General features: G+C 53.6%; 1 protein-coding gene across 1 annotated transcript in view; it reads right to left on the reverse strand.

Annotated features, from left to right (window-relative positions):
• The window catches only part of PITPNM3 (PITPNM family member 3), an 86,382-nt gene that overhangs the window by 60,205 nt on the left and 5,719 nt on the right, over positions 1-20,458 (reverse strand). The window contains exon 2 of the mRNA XM_060081053.1: positions 8,292-8,387. Coding sequence (XP_059937036.1) covers positions 8,292-8,387 — 96 coding nt within the window. The remainder of the gene's footprint in view (positions 1-8,291; positions 8,388-20,458) is intronic.

The raw sequence follows: 20,458 nt of genomic DNA on the forward strand, positions 1-20,458 counted from the left end.
TGAAGCATGGAATAGTTCAGTAACTTGCCAAAGGTCACTGGCTAGAGCTGGGATTTAAACCCAGATATACTATTTCAAAAGTCCTAAAATCCTGCCCTCCTGATGGCCTGCCTGCCCTGGACATCCTGTATTGGCTGCCCAAGCACCACACACAACCAGACAATTTCCTGAACCCGGTGTGTTCCATCTGGGCATGGTTTACACCTCTAGGCAGCATCATGCTCTGGGCAGAGCCCTGACTGGGTTCCCGTCCTGAGCTGCTACCTGTGAGCCTGTACCTTTACAGATGTCCCTCAACTGTTCCTATTTTCTTATTGCTTAAATGGGAATAACAGCTCTGGTTCCACAACTCTTTCTGGCAAACTTTCATGAGGACAACTGACATAGTAAATGTGAAAAGGCTACACAAGCCAAAATGCTGTAAACAAATATCAGGTAGTATTATTCCTGGGGAAAGCAGGATCAGCAGGGGGTTAAGAGCTCCATTCTGGTGTTAGATTGACTCTTTTCAATCCTGGATGCACCATCTGCTAGCTATCTGACCTTGGACAGTAACTTATGCTTTATGAGCCTCCATTGCCTCATCTATAAAATGACATCATAGTAATGCCCACGTCATAGAACTACTGTGAGGATTAAATCAGATAATGAGATAATGAAGGTAAAGCGAGTACAAGCATGATTAGCACACAGTAGGAGCACAGAGGTGGATAACAGCACAGGAGGATGATGGTACCACCATGACCACCACCACCAGAGCATGTGGAGCTATGCCCCAGCTCCAGTCACGCTGCTGCCTACCCCTATGTCATTTTGTCCCAGCTTCAGAGCGGGGTCATCAGGGTCAGCCTGCAGCCCACCTTGAGTGCCTATGTCTCCTGGCTCAGTTACCCAAGCATGCAGTTTTCTGCTTGTTCATTTAACATTCATTCTACAACAGAGGGATTCCTGAGCAGCTGCTGTAGGCCGTGTGAGACACGACCTCCATCCTGTAGGAATTCAGCTTTGTGAAAAAACACAATGGGAAACTGACACAGTCAGATGAGTGAGCTGGGGCTCCTGGTCCAGTGCTGGGTATACAGCAGGTGCTCACACGTCCTAGATCCTGGTTTTTCTATAATGCGTAATCCCTATCCCACGGTGCGTGTGAGGCTATCAGAACCCCGAGAGGCTTCAGCATCTTTTCCCTCTTCCTTGTATCTGCATGACCCGCCTCCATCTTTCCCTCTCGGCCTTCTGTCTGTCTCTCTAGGAGATGTATCTCCTCTCAGACTCTCCCCCTGTTCCCCCCTGCTTGAAGCCCATCCCTGACCCCCTCAGACCAGGTCCCTTCCCATTGATCTCTGTCCCTCTGGGTCCTGGGGTTTCTCTGTCTCAGGCTCTCTGCCGTGTCTGCCCCTCCCTCTGGGCCTCGATCACGATTACTCTTTGCTCTTGCTCTGTCTTTATCCCAGAACCTGTCTCTCTCCTCTCTCTGGGTGGATGTGTCTCTTTTTTTTTTTTTTTTTTTTTTTTTTGTGCAGTACGCGGGCCTCTCACTGCTGTGGCCTCTCCCATTGCGGAGCACAGGCTCTGGACGCCCAGGCTCAGCAGCCATGGCTCACAGGCCCAGCCGCTCCGCGGCATGTGGGATCTTCCCAGACCGGGGCACGAACCCGTGTCCCCTGCATCGGCAGGTGGACTCTCAACCACTGCGCCACCAGGGAAGCCCTGTGTCTCTTTCTTGATCTCTCTCCTTCTCTGGGTTTCTCTTTCTTTCTCTGGGTGCCTGCCCCTCAGGAGCTTTCCATCTCTGCAGGCCTTCTTGGCGCCTCTGATCTCTCTCTCTCCTGGGTCACTGTCTCTCTTTCAGCCCTCTTGGTGTGGCCCTCTTGGTGTCTCTCTGGGTGTGTCTGTGTGTGTGTGTATGTGTCCCTCTCTCCCATCCTCTCTTGAGTCTCTCTTGCTCTCTCTCCCTCTCTGCCTTCTCGTATTTTCCCTGGCTTCCTTGCACTCTCTGCTGCTCCCCCCACCGCCACCCCAGGCTTCAGCCTGCCTGTCTCTCCAGCTGCTCCCCGGCCCCCCACCTCACAGACGAGATTTCTCTCCCTCTCTGGGCCACTCCTCTGCCCCTGCGCTCAGTACTCAGCCTTAGATCTTCACTCTGGCAACAATGGGCTTGTCCCGAGTGGCAGCAAGAAACACACACACAAACTCACACACACACACACACACACACACACACACACACACACACACACACACACACACACGGACGGAAGCAGCAGCCGAGAAAGCTCCTTTTGGAGTCGCTCAGGAGAACCAGGGAGACGCGTGCCTCAGCTCTGAGCCTCTGCTCTGTTGCCCCTCGTTATGGTACGAGACTCCCAGTGGAGGCCAAAGGCCGCCAAGGGCTTATCTGAATAAATGTCCTGGTTATTGACTTTGCTTTTCGACTTCTGGTGACTGTTCCCTATGTGCCAATGCTCAACCCCGGCGACCCCTGGTGCAGGCAGAGTTTTTGCATCCACTTCGACCCCCCTGAGCCCCAGTCCCTGCCCATTCTAGGTGCCAGGTTCAGCCTCACCCACCAGTACCACGCCCCTGGCCTTGACCTCAGACTGACTCCAACCCGGAACAAAACCTGGATACAGCGAAAGCCTTTCTTCCTACCCTGGGGCCTCTGTGTCTGCTGGACTCACAGGACTTCAAAGCGGGGAACCTCCTTGTCCTGTGCTAGGCAGGCTTCACCTGCAGCTCATGGAGCCCAAGGCTCGGTCACCTTCGGCCATCAGCCGGTCCAGGTCCCTCCATCACTCCTTGCCTGAGGCCGACAGGCCAGTCTCTCCATGGACCAGATATGCGCTGCTCTGGGGCTTCAGGGACACAAGATTGCTAACCTCCCTGACTGGGGACCGCTTGTCCCATGACCCACCTACGGCCATACCACCACCCTCTCTTCATCACAAGGGGGACCCCACCCAGCCCATTTCCAGAAGCCTTTGGGGCAGCTCCTTGGCATTTGCTTCTCCACGTCCCATCCCCTAATAAGAGGGAGGGTCAGGGGTCAGCGACACACCTGTGCTTTGCTTCTCTGAGGGCTCCTTTGCCCAGCTTTCCAAAGCGACTCCAGCCACGAGACAAACCCTGCACCCCGGCTGTGCTCCAGAGGGGGGACCCGGGGTCCAGAGGCTCAAGACTCGCCTGAGGTCAGACAGTAGCCAGTCACTGCCCCAGCCCTGAGGAAAACCTGGCTGCTCTGACCCCAGATGACCTGCGCCACTTCCCTCTACTCTCAGAGATCCTGAGTCTCTGGTGTCCTGGTGCAGGAGCAGGGGTACACAGGGCCACTCCAGAGCCTGGGCAGGAAGCACATCCAGAGGCTACTGGGCCGGGTCTGCCCTCCCGCACAGCGCCGAGCAGGCGCCCCCTTGCTCACTCGGGCCACACCAGCCTTCCTATACCTCCGGTAAAAGCTTCGCACGGGCTGTTCCCACTGTCCAGAACACTATTCCCCCAGACCCTCACCTGGCTCATTTCTTGTTATTCAGCTCTCAGGTCAAGGCCACATCCGCTGGGGGCCTCCAACTTGCCCAGCCACTCTGTCACAGTCCCTTATGTTATACTGGAGGGGGGGGAGTGCCTCCATTTTTTTTTAAACGGCATTACTAAAGCTATAACTGACATTCAATAAACTACACATATTTAAAATGTACAATTTGGGAATTCCCTGGCGGTCCAGTGGTTGGACTCGGTGCTCTCACTGCTGAGGGCCCGGGTTCAATCCCTGGTCACAGAACTGAGATCCTGCAAGCTGCGCAGTGCAGCCAAAAAAAAAAAAAAAAAAAAAGTACAATTTGATAAGTTTTGACATATGTGCACACCCAGGAAGCCATCACCCTAATCAAGAGAGTGGACATATAACCATCCCACCCAGAAGTTTTCTCCTGGCCCTTTTGATCCCTCCTCCCCACCCCCAGGCAACCACTGATCTGCTCCTGTTGCCATAGACTCGTTTGCATTTTCTAGAGTTTTCTATAAATGGAATCATCATATGCACTCTTTCTCAGTCTGACTCTTTTTCACTCAGCACAGTTATTTTGAGATTCATCTGTATTGTTGTGTGTTTCAGTTCATTCCTTCTTGTTGCCAAGTGGTATTTCATGAATACTGAATACATGAATGTACCGCAATTTGTTGATTCATTTACCCATTGATGTACATTTGGGTTGTTTTCACTTTGGGGCGATCATAAATACAGCTGCTATGAACATTCAGGTCCATGTCTTTAGGTGGACATATGTTTGCTTACTTCTTGTGTACATACCTAGGAGTGGAAAGGTAGTTAACTATGATTAAATTTTTAAGAAGCTGCAATCTGTTCCAAAATGGCTGTCCCATCGTACGTTCCCACCAAGCAGACTTTAAAAGTCCCAATTCCTCCACATCCTGGTCAGTTGTCTTAATTAGTCATTCTAATAAGTATGAGGCAGTGTCTCATTGTGGCTTCGGTTTACCTTTTCCTAATAACTAATGATGTTGAACATATTTTCATTTTTCACCTTTCATTTTTCATTTATCTACCTTCTTTGGTGAGGTGTCTGTTCCTCTGCATTATTTTATTTATGGAAACTATCAGTAGAGCTCACTTGCTTGTACGTTGTCTTCCCACCCATCACCACTAAACTGTAAGCTCCATGGGGGCCACGACAGTGTCCACTTGCCCTGCATCCCCTACACCTGGAATAGGGGGATGGACAGATGCTCAATAAATACTTGAGAGAGTAAATAAATGACTCTGAATTCTAGCCCCTGCTCTGCCTGACCCTTTGTGTGACCCTGAACAAGTTTCCCACTTCTTTGGCCTCAGTTTTCCAGCCTGTAAAATGAGGTCAGGGTGCTGAACTCAAAGACCTTAAGGGCCCCCTAGCTCTGACATGGGTTTGAGGCATGTCCCCTCTTGGCCACCATGGGTTTCCCTCGCTCTGCACTCCAACCTTGCTAGACTGTGGCTCCCCAGATACCCTTTGACTGTATTGACAGGATGGGGAGTGGTGCTTCTTCTGGGTCTGGGAGCCTGGACCATCACCCATCCTGCAGCATCCAATCACGGGTACCAGCCGCCTTGAGGCCCCATGCCTGCTGTCACAGCCCAGGGAGCTGGCATCCTGCCCAGGGGATTGTTATGGTCCCGCATAGCTCATACTCCTACCTGACTTCCCCCCAGTCCCTCCCAGGTCTTACATACACAACCAGAGCCGCCCCCAGAGCCTAAGAGTCTTCCTCTGCTACTAGACCATGAGCCATGAAGGTCTCTTGTCCCACCAGGTTAACCCTAGTGCTGGACAAGTGGGATGGAGCTTAAGAAAGAAAGGGAGGGAGGAGGGCCCCATTTTCAGTAATAAGTCAAAGAAAAAGGCCTGACCTGGACACTAAGCTCCTGGGCTCCAGCCCCTCTGCCCCCACCTTGCTGTGTGATCTTGAGAGGTCCCTTCCATGCTCTGGCCTCTGTTCCTGACAATGTGGCTCCACCACGGCTGGAGGTGGAAGTGCAGAGGCAGCAGGTTGCAGGTGGGGACAGAGACCACACCCAGGCCAAGGTCAGGGCTCAGCCTGGGCTGGAGAACAGAGGCAAGGAGGTGCCCCTTCAGAGCATGCCCAGAAAGCCAGACACTCATGGCCTGGCCCCAGATGCTGAGAAAGCTCTTGGGAGCAGAGAAGGAGGATGGCTTTACCTCTTTCTGCCCTGAGTGGAGAAAATATGCAAAAGCCTTGTCCAGGGAGACCACAGGGAACAGACAGGAGGTGAGGAGTTGGCAACGCAGAACCAAAGAGGTTCCAGCAGCCTGTGGGCGGATCTTGGGGCTGAGAGCTACAGATGCTCTGGGAGAGGTGACATAGGAAAGGTTCAGAGACACGAGGTTCAGAGGTCTGGTGGGGAGTGCTGAGAGGTGGAAGACAGGGAAAGAGATGGGAGAGTGTGGGATCCTGGGATAGTGGAGAGAAGGAGAGACGGAGGTGAGGGGAGCGGGGAGGAGATGAGACAAAGGAATAGAAGAGAAGGTGGGGCCACCCATAAGAGAGGAGTGAGAGGTGAGGCCAGTTTGGGAACTGCAGACAGAGCAGTGAGATCATGGGGGCAGAGGACGGAATGCCGAGGGTCCGCAGGGAGGGAAGCAGGATGGATCCACAGCTGCTCAGAAGGAAAGCAGGTGCATAGGGCCCACGGGGATGGAGACGGAGCTGACCGGCGCCACCCGCAGACCCCTCCCGCAGGAAGCCATCATCGTCATCTGGGACTGCAGAGCCCTGATGAACTGCAAAAATATTTTTTTTTTTTTTTTTTCTTTTTGCGGTATGTGGGCCTCTCACTGTTGTGGCCTCTCCCGTTGCGGAGCACAGGCTCCGGATGCGCAGGCCCAGCGGCCATGGCTCACGGGCCCAGCCGCTCCGCGGCATATGGGATCCTCCCAGACCGGGGCACGAACCCGTATCCCCTGCATCGGCAGGCGGACTCTCAACCACTGCGCCACCAGGGAGGCCCTGCAAAAATATTTTAAATGAAAGTGTTCTAAGTTGTTGTCACACTTTGGGTGAGTTGCTATGGAGAAAGTCAGCCCCGGCTGCCACTCCAATCAGACGCCAGTGGGAGACAGGAAAGAAGCCCCAAATGGGCTGGTTTGGGGTTAGCATCAGGGAGGGGGTACTCCATCCAGAGTCAAGAATGGGGGAGGGGCTTCCCTGGTGGCGCAGTGGTTGAGAATCCGCCTGCCGATGCAGGGGACACGGGTTCGTGCCCCGGTCCGGGAGAATCCCACATGCCGCGGAGCGGCTGGGCTCGTGAGCCATGGCCGCTGAGCCTGTGCGTCGAGAGCCTGTGCTCCGCAATGGGAGAGGCCACAACAGTGAGAGGCCCACGTATAACAAAAAAAAAAAAAAAAAAAAAGAATGGGGTAGGCTCAGGCTGGGGCAGCATCCCACTACCCGCCCCACCGTGCCTCCCCGAAAATCACCTGAACTGGATACAGTCTCCATCTCTGGAGGCACAGAGCTGATAGGGAAACTGAGGCCCAGAGAAAGTGAAAGACTTGCCCAAGATCACAGAACGAGTCAATGGCATGGCTGAGACCATGTCCCAAGGGTCCTGCTCTGGGTCCTGGGGTCCTGCCAGTGCATGCTCTGTTTCTCTTTCAAGACCCCATTCAGCCAGTACTTCAAAGCTGGCCCCATCCCAGGAGTAAGTCAATCCCCCAAATATGGTGACTTCCCAGAGTGGAGCTGAGCCAGCCAAGTGAGACTTGGGGACCCTCCTAGCCTGGAGACCCTCCTAGGCTTGTGCGTCTCACCCAACCCCGCACGGCCCAGGCCAGCATGACTGTGAGGGTCCTCTCTCCTGAAGTCCAGACAGACTCTGCCTTCCACTGGTCCCCACACCTGCCCTGCACGCCCTCATCTCGGAGACCGTGCTCTCTGCCTGAAATGCCCACCCCATCTGGTGCCCTCTTCTTCAATCCTTGTAATGTTTCTTGTTTTCCCATCCTCACTTAGATAGCGCCCCTTGCTATGTCCGGCAGGCAGGCCATGCACCCAGCACTGAAATGCAGAGCTGATGTCCTCCCCTCCCTCGTCTCTCCCCTGAACATCTGCAATAATCTTTCTAACTCGTCCACATCTCCACTTCAGATCCCCCTCCCATCTGGGGGCTGATCTTGAGTCACCTACTAGGTCACTTGCAGCCTCATCTCTCCTTTCCCCCTGCCGCGTGGGCCTTCCAGTTCCTGGAAAGCCCCGTCTTTCCTGCTTCAGCACCATCATCCCTGCTGCATCTTCTGCCTAAGGCTCTTTCCTCCCACTCTTCTTCTAGCCAGCTCCTACCCTCAGTGCTGCAGAGAGGATATTAAGGACTTCCCCAGCCTAAATCAGGTACCCCCATCATCTCTCTTTCTATTAACACTTGGTGCTTTTTACTCAGGGGTGTTAGTTCCCATTTGTGACTGTATTTTCCTTTATGTAATTGTTTGATGTTTGCCTCTCCCACTAGACTATCAGCTTGACGAGGGCAGTGGCCACGCCCATCCGTTTACTGCAGTATGGTAAGCGCCTGAAATATTGTAGGGACTCAGCAAATATCTCAAAGAGTGAATGACGGGACGCTGAGCCCCAGCCCTGAGGGGACTCGCAGATTGGGTAATAATGAAGCACGGTATTGCAGTGTCTGAGTGGGGAGAGATACTAACTCCCAACAGGGATCCCCTTCTTGAAGCTTCTAAAAAGGTCACCCAGACAATGATGGGACGATGAGATTCACTCACCTCTGGCATCAAAGAATTCATCATCGGAGCTCTCCACTGAGTCGCTGAGGACATTTCGAAGGTGCCAGGGGGCACCACCGCCCGGAGGAGGGCCACCTGCCGAAGGAAACACACCTGTTAGCCAAGCTTGAGGCCGTGTCCTGGCATGAAGGAGGTAAACCCAGACTGCCCCTGGACCAAGGTTTAGTCAGCATCCTGCAGGTCCCTGCCCTCCTGACTTCAAGTGCACAGCATCTCGCAGAGCCCTCCCACCGCTATGCTTTCATTTAAGACCCCAATTCCTTTCTGAGACGGCTCAGTGGGGCAGGAATGAGGGTGCCCATTTTGAACACAACAAAACCGAGACTGGAGGTAGTTAAGAGATGTTGCCAAGGTGACACGGTGTATCAGGAAGCATCAGGTAAGTTTTGCTGGGTTAATAAATGATCTTAAAACAATAACGGGCTCCTTCGGTGTCCGGGCTTGTGGACCCCTGCGGCCGTCGCCCGGCTGGAGCCAGGTCGGCTCGGCGGAGGGAGGGCCTGGGCTGTGGGTAGGCGGGAGGGAGGTTGCCTTTCCCTGTCTCCCCCCCGGGCCGCCTGAGGCGGGAGGAAGCAGTGGCAAGAAAAAAAAAGGGCTTCCCTGGTGGCGCAGTGGTGGAGAGTCCGCCTGCCGATGCAGGGGACACAGGTTCATGCCCCGGTCCGGGAAGATCCCACATGCTGCGGAGCGGCTGGGCCCGTGAGCCATGGCCGCTGAGCCTGCGCGTCCGGAGCCTGTGCTCCGCAACGGGAGAGGCCACAACAGTGAGAGGCCCGCGTACCGCAAAAAAAAAAAAAAAAAAAAAAACAATAACGGTTCATTCCTCACTCACACACAGGTAGGAAGGGGGCTCTGGCCACGGCGGTCACTCAAAGGCGCCACCTTATGATGCCAGCATCTCGAATCGAGACTTCAAGTTTTGCAGAAGCTGGGGAGGAGCGCACAGAAAGGCACGCCCCGTCGTAAAGGAGTCTTCCCACACATGACACACTTCTGCTCATGTCATTGGCCAAAGCAAGTCACATGACCAATCCCAGCTTTAAGAGGGTGGCGGAGAGGAGAAGCAGACACCCTGAAGGGCACTAGTGACGTTTGTTGCACGTGTGCAGGCCAGGGAAGGACTGCAGCCTCCCCTGGGGAAAAAGCCCCACACTACGAAAAGGGAGACCTGAACTTGAGTTCCACCCCGTCTCTGCCACTTGCAACCTCTGCGGCCATTTCCTCTCCATACCACAGCCTCAGTTTCCCCTTCTACAAAGTATCGGCAACAATCAATCCCGAGCTCAAAGGATCAGAAATAATGCATGCTCAGCGCCTCTATCTCGGGGGGCGCTCAGTGATGGTGACTGCTATTATTATTAATATCTGCAGAGGCCAGGACATGGGGCTGAGAGAATCTCCAGAGCAGGCAGGAGCAAGTGCACATAGAGAATGTGGCCCCTTGCCCTGAACTCAGCCTCAACCCACCTCCTACCCCAACGACCGGAGGGAGGAAGGCCAGAGGCAGAGCTGGGTCCGAAGCCTCCTCCCCTGCTCCCCCATTCTCAGAGCCCCCTTTACTTGGCACTTTGGGACTCTCATGGAACCAGCTGGTGCCCGGCACATCCAGGAACCCCTCCACCTGCTCCCTGGACACGTGAGCTACTGGAGATGGCAGATGAATTCCAATCTAATTGTAAACATTAAAACCATAAAAGTGTTAGAAGAGGGCTTCCCTGGTGGCGCAGTGGTTGAGAGTCCACCTGCCGATGCAGGGGGCACGGGTTTGTGCCCCGGTCCGGGAGGATCCCACGTGCCGCGGAGCGGCTGGGCCCGTGAGCCACGGCCGCTGAGCCTGCGCGTCCGGAGCCTGTGCTCCGCAACGGGAGAGGCCACAACAGTGACAGGCCCGCGTACCGCAAAAATAATAATAATAAAAAAAAATAATAAAGTGTTAGAAGAAAATTGACCTGGTAATTTTCCTGAGGAAATAATCAGAGAAGTATACAAAGATGGCACTATATAGTTGATCATCTTGGTGTTCTGGTAATACCAGTAAAGTGGAAGAAATCCCAGTGTCCATCCACAGAGGACCAGACATACATTCATACACGGTCATCAGGGGAATTCTTTGCAACTGGTAGGAAAATCAAGTAGCTCCTTATGTATTGACATGGAAAGATGCCCACGGAGTATGGGTAGAAGAAAAAAAATGCACATTGGTCCCAGAACCGTAGGTATATTTTGACCCCATTTTTGAAAAATATACTTATACCTGCACACTGAGGGTATGTACAGCATGTTAGTTAAGAACTCAGGGTCTGAGGTTGGAAGAGGCCTAGATTCAGGCTCAGGCCCTTGCCTCTTAGAAGCTGTGTGATGTCAAGTGAGTCCCTTCACCTCTCTGTGCCTCATTTTCCTCTGCTATAAAGTGAGGAAAGCTCATACCTGCCCCATGAGCTTATTGTAAAGATGAAATAAAATACATTGAGGTGCTTAGCACAGGGCCTAGCATACAGCAAGTGCTTATAACAGTAATTATACTTACACAAGCATTAAAATGTCTGGAAGGACAGGCACCAAAACATCAACAGAGATGATCTCTACAGAGTAGAATTTGATAAGAAGCAGGGAAAACTCAATTTTTACCCTGCACATATAATTCCATATGACTATTAATTTTATAAATTCATCTTATTGGTTCTAAGACGTACATTTTTTTCACACTTCAACATCTTTAAAATTGGGGTGTGTCTTACCTGATGGCATGTCCTCATTTAGTTGGCATTGTTTATTCTTTCCTGGGGTATAGAAAATAATGACGCATCTTACAACTGACTGCATCTTAATTCAATGGAAAACAGTAAAATCGCCATGCACACAAGGTACGTCTTCCTCCGTACGGCCCTGGTCATCCAGTACATGTGGGTTCTTGCATCAGCAACGCCCCTAACTCAGTTTCCCCGTCTGTGCAATGAGGAATCTGACAGAGACTTTCCCCTGAAACTTTTCAAGTCCGACTGATGTTTGAGGAGCCAGTCTGGCACATAGTAGATGTGAATGAACCAGTGAGGGGTGGGCAGTCCCCCAGCCATGGCTAGAATGCCCATCACGATGCAGTCCTCAGAAAATCGGCTGCAGCCTCAGCTCCCCACACCCAGTCACTCTGCAGGATGCTGGCACTGTTCCCTGCCCTGAGCTCAGATCTCAGAATGTAAACTGTTCCTGAAGGGAGAGGCCAGCACAGGTCAGCCCAGGGACACAGCCCTCCTGCCTGTCCCTCCTGCCCCACCCACCACAAACTCCCAAACACACACCCAGCTTGAGCTCCATGGCTTGGAGCCAGGCCAAAAGCACTTTCTGAAACACAGAAAAGGCAGAGGCCACAGGGAACACTGACCTGGGAGTCACTTCTAGGTGTAAAGCTGGGTCTGCCATACACTCCCTGTGGGGACCCTCTAAGCTCTTGATTCTCACCCAACAGTGTGGATGGCATGACAGGCTGATCAGCAATTTCCTGCCCGTGACCCCTGGATTTATTGCAAGGGCGTTTGAGAATCCAGATTCACCATAACTGAGTATTTCTAACGTGGATATGGGACCGTCTGCCAAATATATGTGGGGGAAGTTCTAGTTAGTGCAACAAGACAAGAAAAAGAAATAAAAGGTATACATGTTGGAAGAGAAAAAACAAAACTGCTTTTACTCTCAGATGGCATGATTGTCTATCTAGAAAACAAAAACTCTGCAAAATCTACAAAAAAAGAACCTACTGGAACTAATAAGTGAGTATAGCAAGATTGCAGGATACAAGATCAAAATACAAAAGTCAGTTGCAATCCTGTATGTCAGCAATGAACTAGAATTTGAAATCTGAAAAACAATACCATTTACAATAGTATCAAAATAAAATAAAGAAGTGCTTAGCTATAAATTAAATGTATGTGAAGATTTCTGATTCAAAAAATACAATCACTTAAAATTCTTCTCGATTTTACACTAATTTTATATGTTTTCTCATATAAACCTATCCCTTTTATAGATGCTAAAGGTATAAAAACTATCAGACATCCTATATTAATGTGCAAATATCCCTTGCTGTCCAAATCTATTCCGTTACTAAGAAAGCAAGAATCTGGATAGTCAGGACAGTCATATCAGCCTCATCTACTTGGCTCCTGAGTTTTGGATGGTGAGCAGCAAGGGTTTAAGTAGCGATGGGTTTGTCTGAAGCTGTATCTGAGTCGATTTGGGTCCTGAGTTTGACTAGTGAGGGTTCAGCAAGAAGGTCCTGGTTATGGTGGGTCTCATACCTGTACAGTACATACTCCACCTGAGAATGAAGAAGGGCAAGGATATTCCTGCCAACCTCTCCCTCCTAAATAGAGTGTGTGCTGGAGCCTGAGGAAAAGAGGAGAGCTCTGGAAGTTGTCCCTCCCTCACTCCCACCACCACATCCATCCTTGCAAGCCACCATCATCTTAGATCACCGCAACACCCATAACATGTGTGACGGGCTGGCCTTGGGGAGAACCCGCCAGGAGGGAAGGCTGCAGGGAGGCCAGTTCAGCTCCATTTGAGGGAGATGTTCTCCCAGCTAGAGGTGGGCAGAGAGGGAAGGGGCTTCTGGGTGTCAAAGGGAGCTGTCCATCCTGCAGGGCACTGTGTGAGATGCCAGGGACACTGAAGTGAATAAGAGGGACAGGGCGGGGCCCTGCCATGGGGCCCTCCCAGCCCTTACACCCTGTGGGGTGTGGGTGATGGTGGCAGTGGGCAGGGAAAGCAGACCTGGAACAAGGAAGCAGCAAAGATCATTTCAGCAGTAGAAAGTGCTGGGAAGAGAGTAAAACGGTCCCTTCCTGCCTCCACCACGTCCTCCTTCCTTGAGTGTCTCCTACAGTGTAATTACAGCCTAGAGAATAGACAGGCATGAACGTGTGGATCTGTACATCCACCGAGGGATGATGACAAGGGCGATCGGCCCCGTCATCAAAAGAACTCTGTCACCTGTTCGAGTTATAAACGCTGAACCAGCGCTGTTTCTCCTTCCACATGAACCCTTCACCTGATTGTGGACTCTCCTTTGTGGCTGAAATCTACAGTTGATTTTCTCTTCAAAGGCATCTTTTATCTGGTTTACTTTTAGCTTCTTTGTTTTCAAAATGCATACATACCTGCACTGGTTTTTAAATACACACTATAAGTTTGTTTAAACCTGCTACAGTTCCTCCCTCCTTGCAAACAACCTCTGGAAAGTTAGGTGTGTGAAGGGACCTCAGTTATCTACCCTGGTGTAAAAAAGAACCTATATTGGGGGCTTCCCTGGTGGCGCAGTGGTTGAGAGTCCACCTGCCGATGCAGGGGACATAGGTTCGTGCCCTGGTCCGGGAAGATCCCACATGCCGCGGAGCAGCTGGGCCCGTGAGCCATGGCCGCTGAGCCTGCGCGTCCGGAGCCTGTGCTCCGCAACGGGGGAGGCCACAGCAGTGAGAGGCCCGCGTACCACACACACACACACACAAAAGATAAAAAGAACCTATAAGAACGGATCGTGTTAGGAAGCAGCCGTCACCTGGCTTCTGGGTGGAAGATGTTCCCTTCATCTCTTCCTTCAGAGTGCAGGCTTTTTAGTGAACGGCAAAGATCATACTTCAAAAAAGGAAAACAGTGATAGACAGAGTATCTTGGGAGGGGTGTGAGGGGAAGACTTTTCTGAAAAGGTGTCAGATCAGTGGAGACTTGAATGATGAGAAAGAGCCAGACATGCTAAGCGTGAGTGTGTACGTCTGTATGTGTATGCATGCTCCTGGCACACACGTGTGGGATGGACAGGCAGAGGAGGAGGATGAGAGCCTGTGATAAGAGCTGGAACAAGTGACGGAGGGGGAGACAGGTGTAAGGGGAGGTGAGAGAGGAAATGAAGCCAGACCAGGTAAGATTAGGGTTAAGCTTAGGGTTAGGATAAGGTAGGGGGTTGCTTGCTTGTTGTGGATGGGAGCTCAGAACAGGTGGATTTTAAGGTTCCAACCTCCACCCAGCGTCTATCACCTGCACACTTCAGGAAGAGGGAAACACAGATGCCCAAGAGGGTCAGGAAGTCTCCCAAGAGATAGGGGGCACAGGTCAGGCTGCTAAAGGCCACACGTGATCTTGAGGGTCAGAGAAGGTGGGTGCCATGATCCCAGAACAGCGAGGGTGAAGGCCCAGAAGCACAATCTCCTTGAGGTGGGTCCCTGCCCTTCCCCTCTCTGCATTTTCTGTGTCCAGTACAAGGTCCCAGGTGAAAGAGGGCCAAGGGGTGTTTGGCAAACAAGCGAATGAACAAAAATGGTCTGCTAGCTGCTTCACAGGTATTATCTAAAGTAATCCTAACCAAGCCTCGTGGAGTGGGTGTCATGAATCCCCATCTTACAGCTCAGGAAATAAAGTTCAGAGGTGTGGAGTCATTCAATTGAGGTCATAAAGCTAATGAGTGATGGAAGCAAGATTTGAAGCCAGGTCCACATGACTCCAGGGTCTGTGCTCAGGACCACCATGCTGGGTGCTCTGTGGCAGAGCTCAGGGCACGGGGCCCAGGTCTCCTCTCCTCTTCCCTTCCCAGGCTGCAGAGTCCCTTCCGCAACCCCAAGGCTCAGCCTACTTCTTCCAGCAGACTCCTGTCCCACCTTCTCTACCACACTTATTCAAAATTCTACATCAGGGGACTTCCCTGGGGGTCAAGTGGTTAAGACTCCACACTTCCAATGCAGGGGTTGTGGGTTCGATCCCTGGTCGGGGAGCTAAGATCCCGCATGCCTCGAGGCATGGCCAAATTTTAAAAAAACCTCTAAATCAGGATAAAAGAGAAAGGGGAATATCTCAATCCTTCCTGGCAATCCAGAGAGAAACAAATGATCCTTCACACCCCACGATGCTCTGGTCCCCCAGCAAAGCTCGGGGTAGGGTGGGGGGCCTGCAGTGGGAGGGGCTGCTAGGAGCCAACCCCGCCCTCTCTCCTGGCGCATCTACCCACCACCATCAGGTCCAGTGCAGTCTCCTCGACCTTGTCTCAGGCCTGGGTCTCCCCAGCGTGGGTGCAGCCAGAGGTCACCCACCTCCCCACCTTGGCCCTGGCTCCCAGGGATGCAGGAACAGGCAGATGGACAGATGGACAGGAGCCAGCAGTGGGTACTCTGCCCAGTACCGGGGACCCCAGGGCAGCCCCGGCCTGAGGGTCAGCCCCACCAGGAGGGAGTCACCGCCCTGCTCTCAGGAGCCCAGTCTGAGGGGAAAGACATTTCACAGTAAGGAAAGCCCTGGTACAGTAAAGTGAGGGAGGCGGGTATTGGCCGACTCTTCCTGGGCCAGACCTTGGGCCAGGTGGTGCCCAGGAGGAAGGAGTTGGGGACAGAGCTGAATGGGCTCAATCTCAGCTCCTGGGTGCCAGCCTCGGGGCCCAGTCCTGCACAGCCCCTGCACAGGGCACAGGACAAAGGAGGGGTGGGCAGCCTAGCCTCTGGGCTAAACGCCACCCCTACCTCGTCTCAGAGGTGTGGACAGGACCTCCCAGAGGCAGACACCCTGCAGGCTGAAGGGCCCAGAGGCCTTCCTGGGGGAGGAGGCCCAATCTGAGCCTTAAAGGAAGGGTGGGCAGGGTTGGCCAGGCTGGGGCAGGGTGGGAGGGAGTAGAGACATGGGTCAAAGCCATCGGGCCATTTCCAAGAGATGCTGGATCCAGAACCTTCTCCTCAAGAGTAAGAAGTCTGGCTCATCAGAGCAAGGGAGGGGACATATGCGTCTGCTGTGACAGCCACAGCCCTGTGGGTGTTCAAGTAACACCTACCAATTTCCAGACCTCCAGGGAGTCACAAGCACCTCTGAGCTGGCCAAGGTGGGCTGCCTGGCACTGAGTCTGCTGCCCATGAGCGTGGCCGCAGCTTCGGTGCCCAGTCCTGCCTGAGGCCACATCTGAAACCACGGCCTGGCAGGCCTGCTGGGTTCCAGCAATTTGTGTCTCGGAAGAGGATGGGGCCGAGGGGAAGAAAAGAACTCGGCTGTGGGCTCATTCAGGCAGGTCCCTCGTCTCCAGTCTGTCTCTGTCTCCTCTGTCTCTCTCTCTCTCTCTCTCTCTCTCTCTCTCTGTCTCTCTGTCTCTCTCTCTCTCTCTCTCACACACACACACACACACAGGCACGAGGATGGCAGGTTCTACAAGCACAAGCATCTGGGTCTAACTGCTGACAATCAATGCTGCGGAAACCATCAGGCTGCCAGACATCCCGTGGGCAGTGGGAGCCCTGTGGACACGTAGAGTCCAGAACCCAAACGTGGCCCACACAGCCCCCCCAACACACACACTTAGAATCACACTTCACAGTTCTGGCCTGGGGTCCCAGGGGTCCAGCCACTTGCTGGATGCAGGGTGAGAGATGTAGAGTCTGAGTGAGGCTCCTACTGGCAGGCTGGGGGGACTCTGAAGGCCCCCCTCCTCCCGTAGCCCTGCCTTCCTCCTCTCACTGTCAACTCTGCCACTTCTCAAATGGTGATCTTAATAAATGTCACTACACCACTCTGTGCTTCAGTCTCCTCCTCTGTAAAATGGGGGTAATAATAGTCCTTCCCTAGGGTTGCTATGAAGATTACGTGAATGAATATTTGAAAACGGTTTGGCATGGTGCCTGGCACTCAGTGCTATAAAAGGGTTTGTTAAATAACATAAATAAACCATGATATCCACGGGCCTTTCTTTGGTCCTTTCACAGGTGGAAGCTCCCAAGAGTGGGACCCTCTCCTTCTTCTCCAGCCCCTGGAATGGGAGCCCAGAGGGCAGAGCAGGAACTGCCCTCCTCACCCTGAGGCTGGAAGCTCCGAAGCCCCCACAGTCTTGGGGCTGCTCCTGGTGCGTGGCTGGCCCTTCTCTCCTCTCCACCGGCGCAGCTTCCTGGGGCTGTGCCTTATCTGCCCCCAAACCTTGAGCTACCTAAGGCCAGGACCTGCTCTGTCTGCAAGCCTCTCCACCCAAAGTCTGGGTTCCAGTAACACGTCGCCACTGGGAGAGGCCCCTCTCCCCCTCCCCCTCCAGCCCATACCATGTTCTTTCCCTCCAAGACTTTGCTCCTGGACCTCCTGGTACCTGAAATACCCTCCATCCCCACCCTACCCCAGCTGAAAGCCTTCTTTGACCCCAATGCTGGTCTGGGTGCCTGCCTCTTCTGTACTTCCATAACATCCTTTACCTGTGCCCATCAGAGCACCAGTCTGCAGAGTAGGTCCAGGTCTGCCTGTCTCACTGGGCTGTGGGTTCCCCCAGGCAGAAACCTGGTAGGAATCCTCCCCAGGCCCATAGCCTCTCCCAGCCCAGGGCTGGGCACAGAGAAAGCTCTTGTTACACTCAGCATGGCCCAGCACCGGGTCGATCTCAGGAGGACCCCCTCTCAGGGAAGTATCCCATAGGGAATGTCCTCAGGCCCCCTCTCTGGGTCAGGATGAGTCTGACCAGACCAATCAGGGCCAACCAGCCCATGCTCAGCCTTCAAGGGGCTATGGGGCCACCCAGGGAGAAACAAGAGGCCAGGAGAAGCTGCTTCCAGAAAAAGGCATTATTGAAGGAAACCAGTGCTGGTTGGGGGTTGGTTGCTATAGGAACATGTCCTAACTATCTCCCAAACTGCTGTATGCGCCACTGATGAGCTCGTGTGCTGGGCTGTTTCAGGGCACATGCCAGGAGTCCCAGAAGGGCCTGTGTGCTGGGGTTCCCAGCGCCTGGAGCCCAGATCCTGGAGGACCCTGAAGGAATCCAGCTTCCAGGGGACCCACGTAGCTCCATCAGTCCAGGGGTGGACTCAAGAATTGAGGCTGAGGCTCCAGGATGCAGAATTTTCCTGAGACTACCCATGGCCCAACCTTGACCTCAGCCATAGCCTAACCTCGAGCTGACCCCAGATCAAGTCACAACCCCAATCACAGAACTGGGACCTGATCTCAAACCAGGCCATGAAGCTGAGCACAGGCCAAGCCACACACTAAGCCTTGACCCAGTCACAGACCCAGACACACGTTCGGCAATGACTCAAAACAAAAGAATGCCTCTAGCCACCGACTGAGGCCTGACCCTGGCCATAAACAGCACCAGGCACTGTATCATATAACTTCAAGGCTATTTTCACAGCTAACACTAAATTCTGTACAGCATTTTACACCACTGCCAGGGATTTGCATGGCCTTCACTTCCTATCATCCTCACGACAGCCCAGTGAGGTCAGTTCAGAAGGGCTCCGATCCCTCTTTGTGATGACAAAAGGGAAGGTCAGACGGGACCTGCCTCCCGTCATGCTCCCTGCGCCTGGGGGTGGCCTGGGGGTGGGATGACAACCCCAGTCTCCCAGCAGGACACAGCTGGGCCAACCAATCGCTTTGGGAAAAAATGTGCTTTTTGAAGACCTGCTGGTATCTCATAAATATGCCACTTAAATACCCATTAATTACCTGATTTAGGAGAGAATTAGTGATTAATAGCTTTGGCTCTCTATTGTACTTTCATTTGCTCCGCCAGTTCGGCTCCCCGCAGTTCTGAGTTATTTGGAACAATTCTCTCAAGCCCCAGATGTCCCAGCTCTGTCCCACCAGACTCTTGCTCCATAAGGGAGAGGCTTTCTCCTGCCTCTAAAGGGAGCTCCCAGAGCACCTGCCAATTCCACCTGCAGGCTCCTCAGGAGGGCGGGGGAGCCCAAAAGACAGGACAGAGGGGCCCCTCCAGATCACCCCAGGACCCACTGGGGGGAGCAGGGAACAAGAGACTAGGAGGGACCCAGGCATCCAATCGGGGCATGGGGAGACCAGATTGGGGAGGGTCACAGGGTCAGCGAAGGACGCTGGGGGCTCCTTTAGAGCCACCACCTCAGAGAGCTGGCCAGCTTTTTGGTAAGGTGACCAAAGGCTACCGTCAGCCTGAAGCAAGCGGCAGCAGGGGAGCTGTCCCCACCAGCCAGGGCCAAGGTGACTCCGACAGGCCATTTGTGCTACCTGCCACTCTGGAGTTACTACAGAGCAAGGATGGGGCCCCAGGTTGCCTCTGCCCCAGGCTCTGCATTTGGTGCCATATCACAGCACCGGGAATTGCCAGCCGGGACCCGGAGGCAGGGCTGCGTAATGCTCTCACCACTGCTCCAGATTACACTGTACAAGAAGGAAAGAAAAGGGCAGCAAAGGGATAAACACCACCCCACCCCAACCCCCACTGGGCAGTAATGGGAAGGCTGAAAATAGCTCCTTTTACCACAAGGGATGATTTCAGAATTGCTCAGCTGAGACCAGCCTCACGGGAGGTGGGAAGTTGGAGGACTGGCGGCCGGGGGCGGGTATGGCAGGCCAAAGGGAGTTCTGATCAGGAGGGCAGCAAGCTGGACCATGGCCACAGCAGCCCCAAACCTCCCAAAGACAGACTCGTGGGACAGCTGCAGCCCCTCGAGCCCGCAGCCCGGATCCTGCACACCTAGATCCCTGAGGAGGTCAGGAGCGCAGGACATGACGTGCTCTGCAAATACTGAGCCGAGCAAACACAGCATCGGCGGCAGACAGCTCAGAAGAGGCCTCTCGGATCCACCAGAACTCCACGCCCCTCCCAGACAGAACCCAATGCGTTTCTATTTTTGCTTTCAACCCTTGTTTGGCATCCCCGGCTAGCAGACGGCTACTTCCCTCCCTCCCGAACAACGGGTCATCTAGGAGGGGGAACACCTCCTCGCTGGCCTTCCCTGCCCCAGGTCTGCAAATTAACAGGCTGACCCTCAAAACGGAAGATGAGGCTCCAGACAAGCACACACACAGCCCTCCACCAGGATACCTGGAGAGAACAGCTTAATGCCCGAGAACTCCGGTTTCCAGAGGCAGATGCATTAGCTCCTGCCCCCCTGCCAGCCCTGACTGCCCCAGAACCACAACGCCCTCCCCCGCAGGTCCTGTATTCACCCCACTCTCAGGTCACAGCCCAAGTCCCTGCATGCCACCCCCAGCCTCAGCCGGGCCCCAGCCTGAGCCGTGACCCCATCCGCGAACGAACCTCACAAATGCCACCCTGGGGAGAGTCTGGAGCAGGCGGGGTGGGGGCCCCACTGCAGGGACCCAGCGCCCTCCCACAGCCGCTGACAGGCAGGGGCACCTCACACGCGCGCCCCCCGGTGGCCACACGG

The sequence above is a fragment of the Mesoplodon densirostris genome, chromosome 18 (genome assembly GCF_025265405.1).
Source record: "Mesoplodon densirostris isolate mMesDen1 chromosome 18, mMesDen1 primary haplotype, whole genome shotgun sequence".
Taxonomy (NCBI): Eukaryota; Metazoa; Chordata; class Mammalia; order Artiodactyla; family Ziphiidae; genus Mesoplodon; species Mesoplodon densirostris.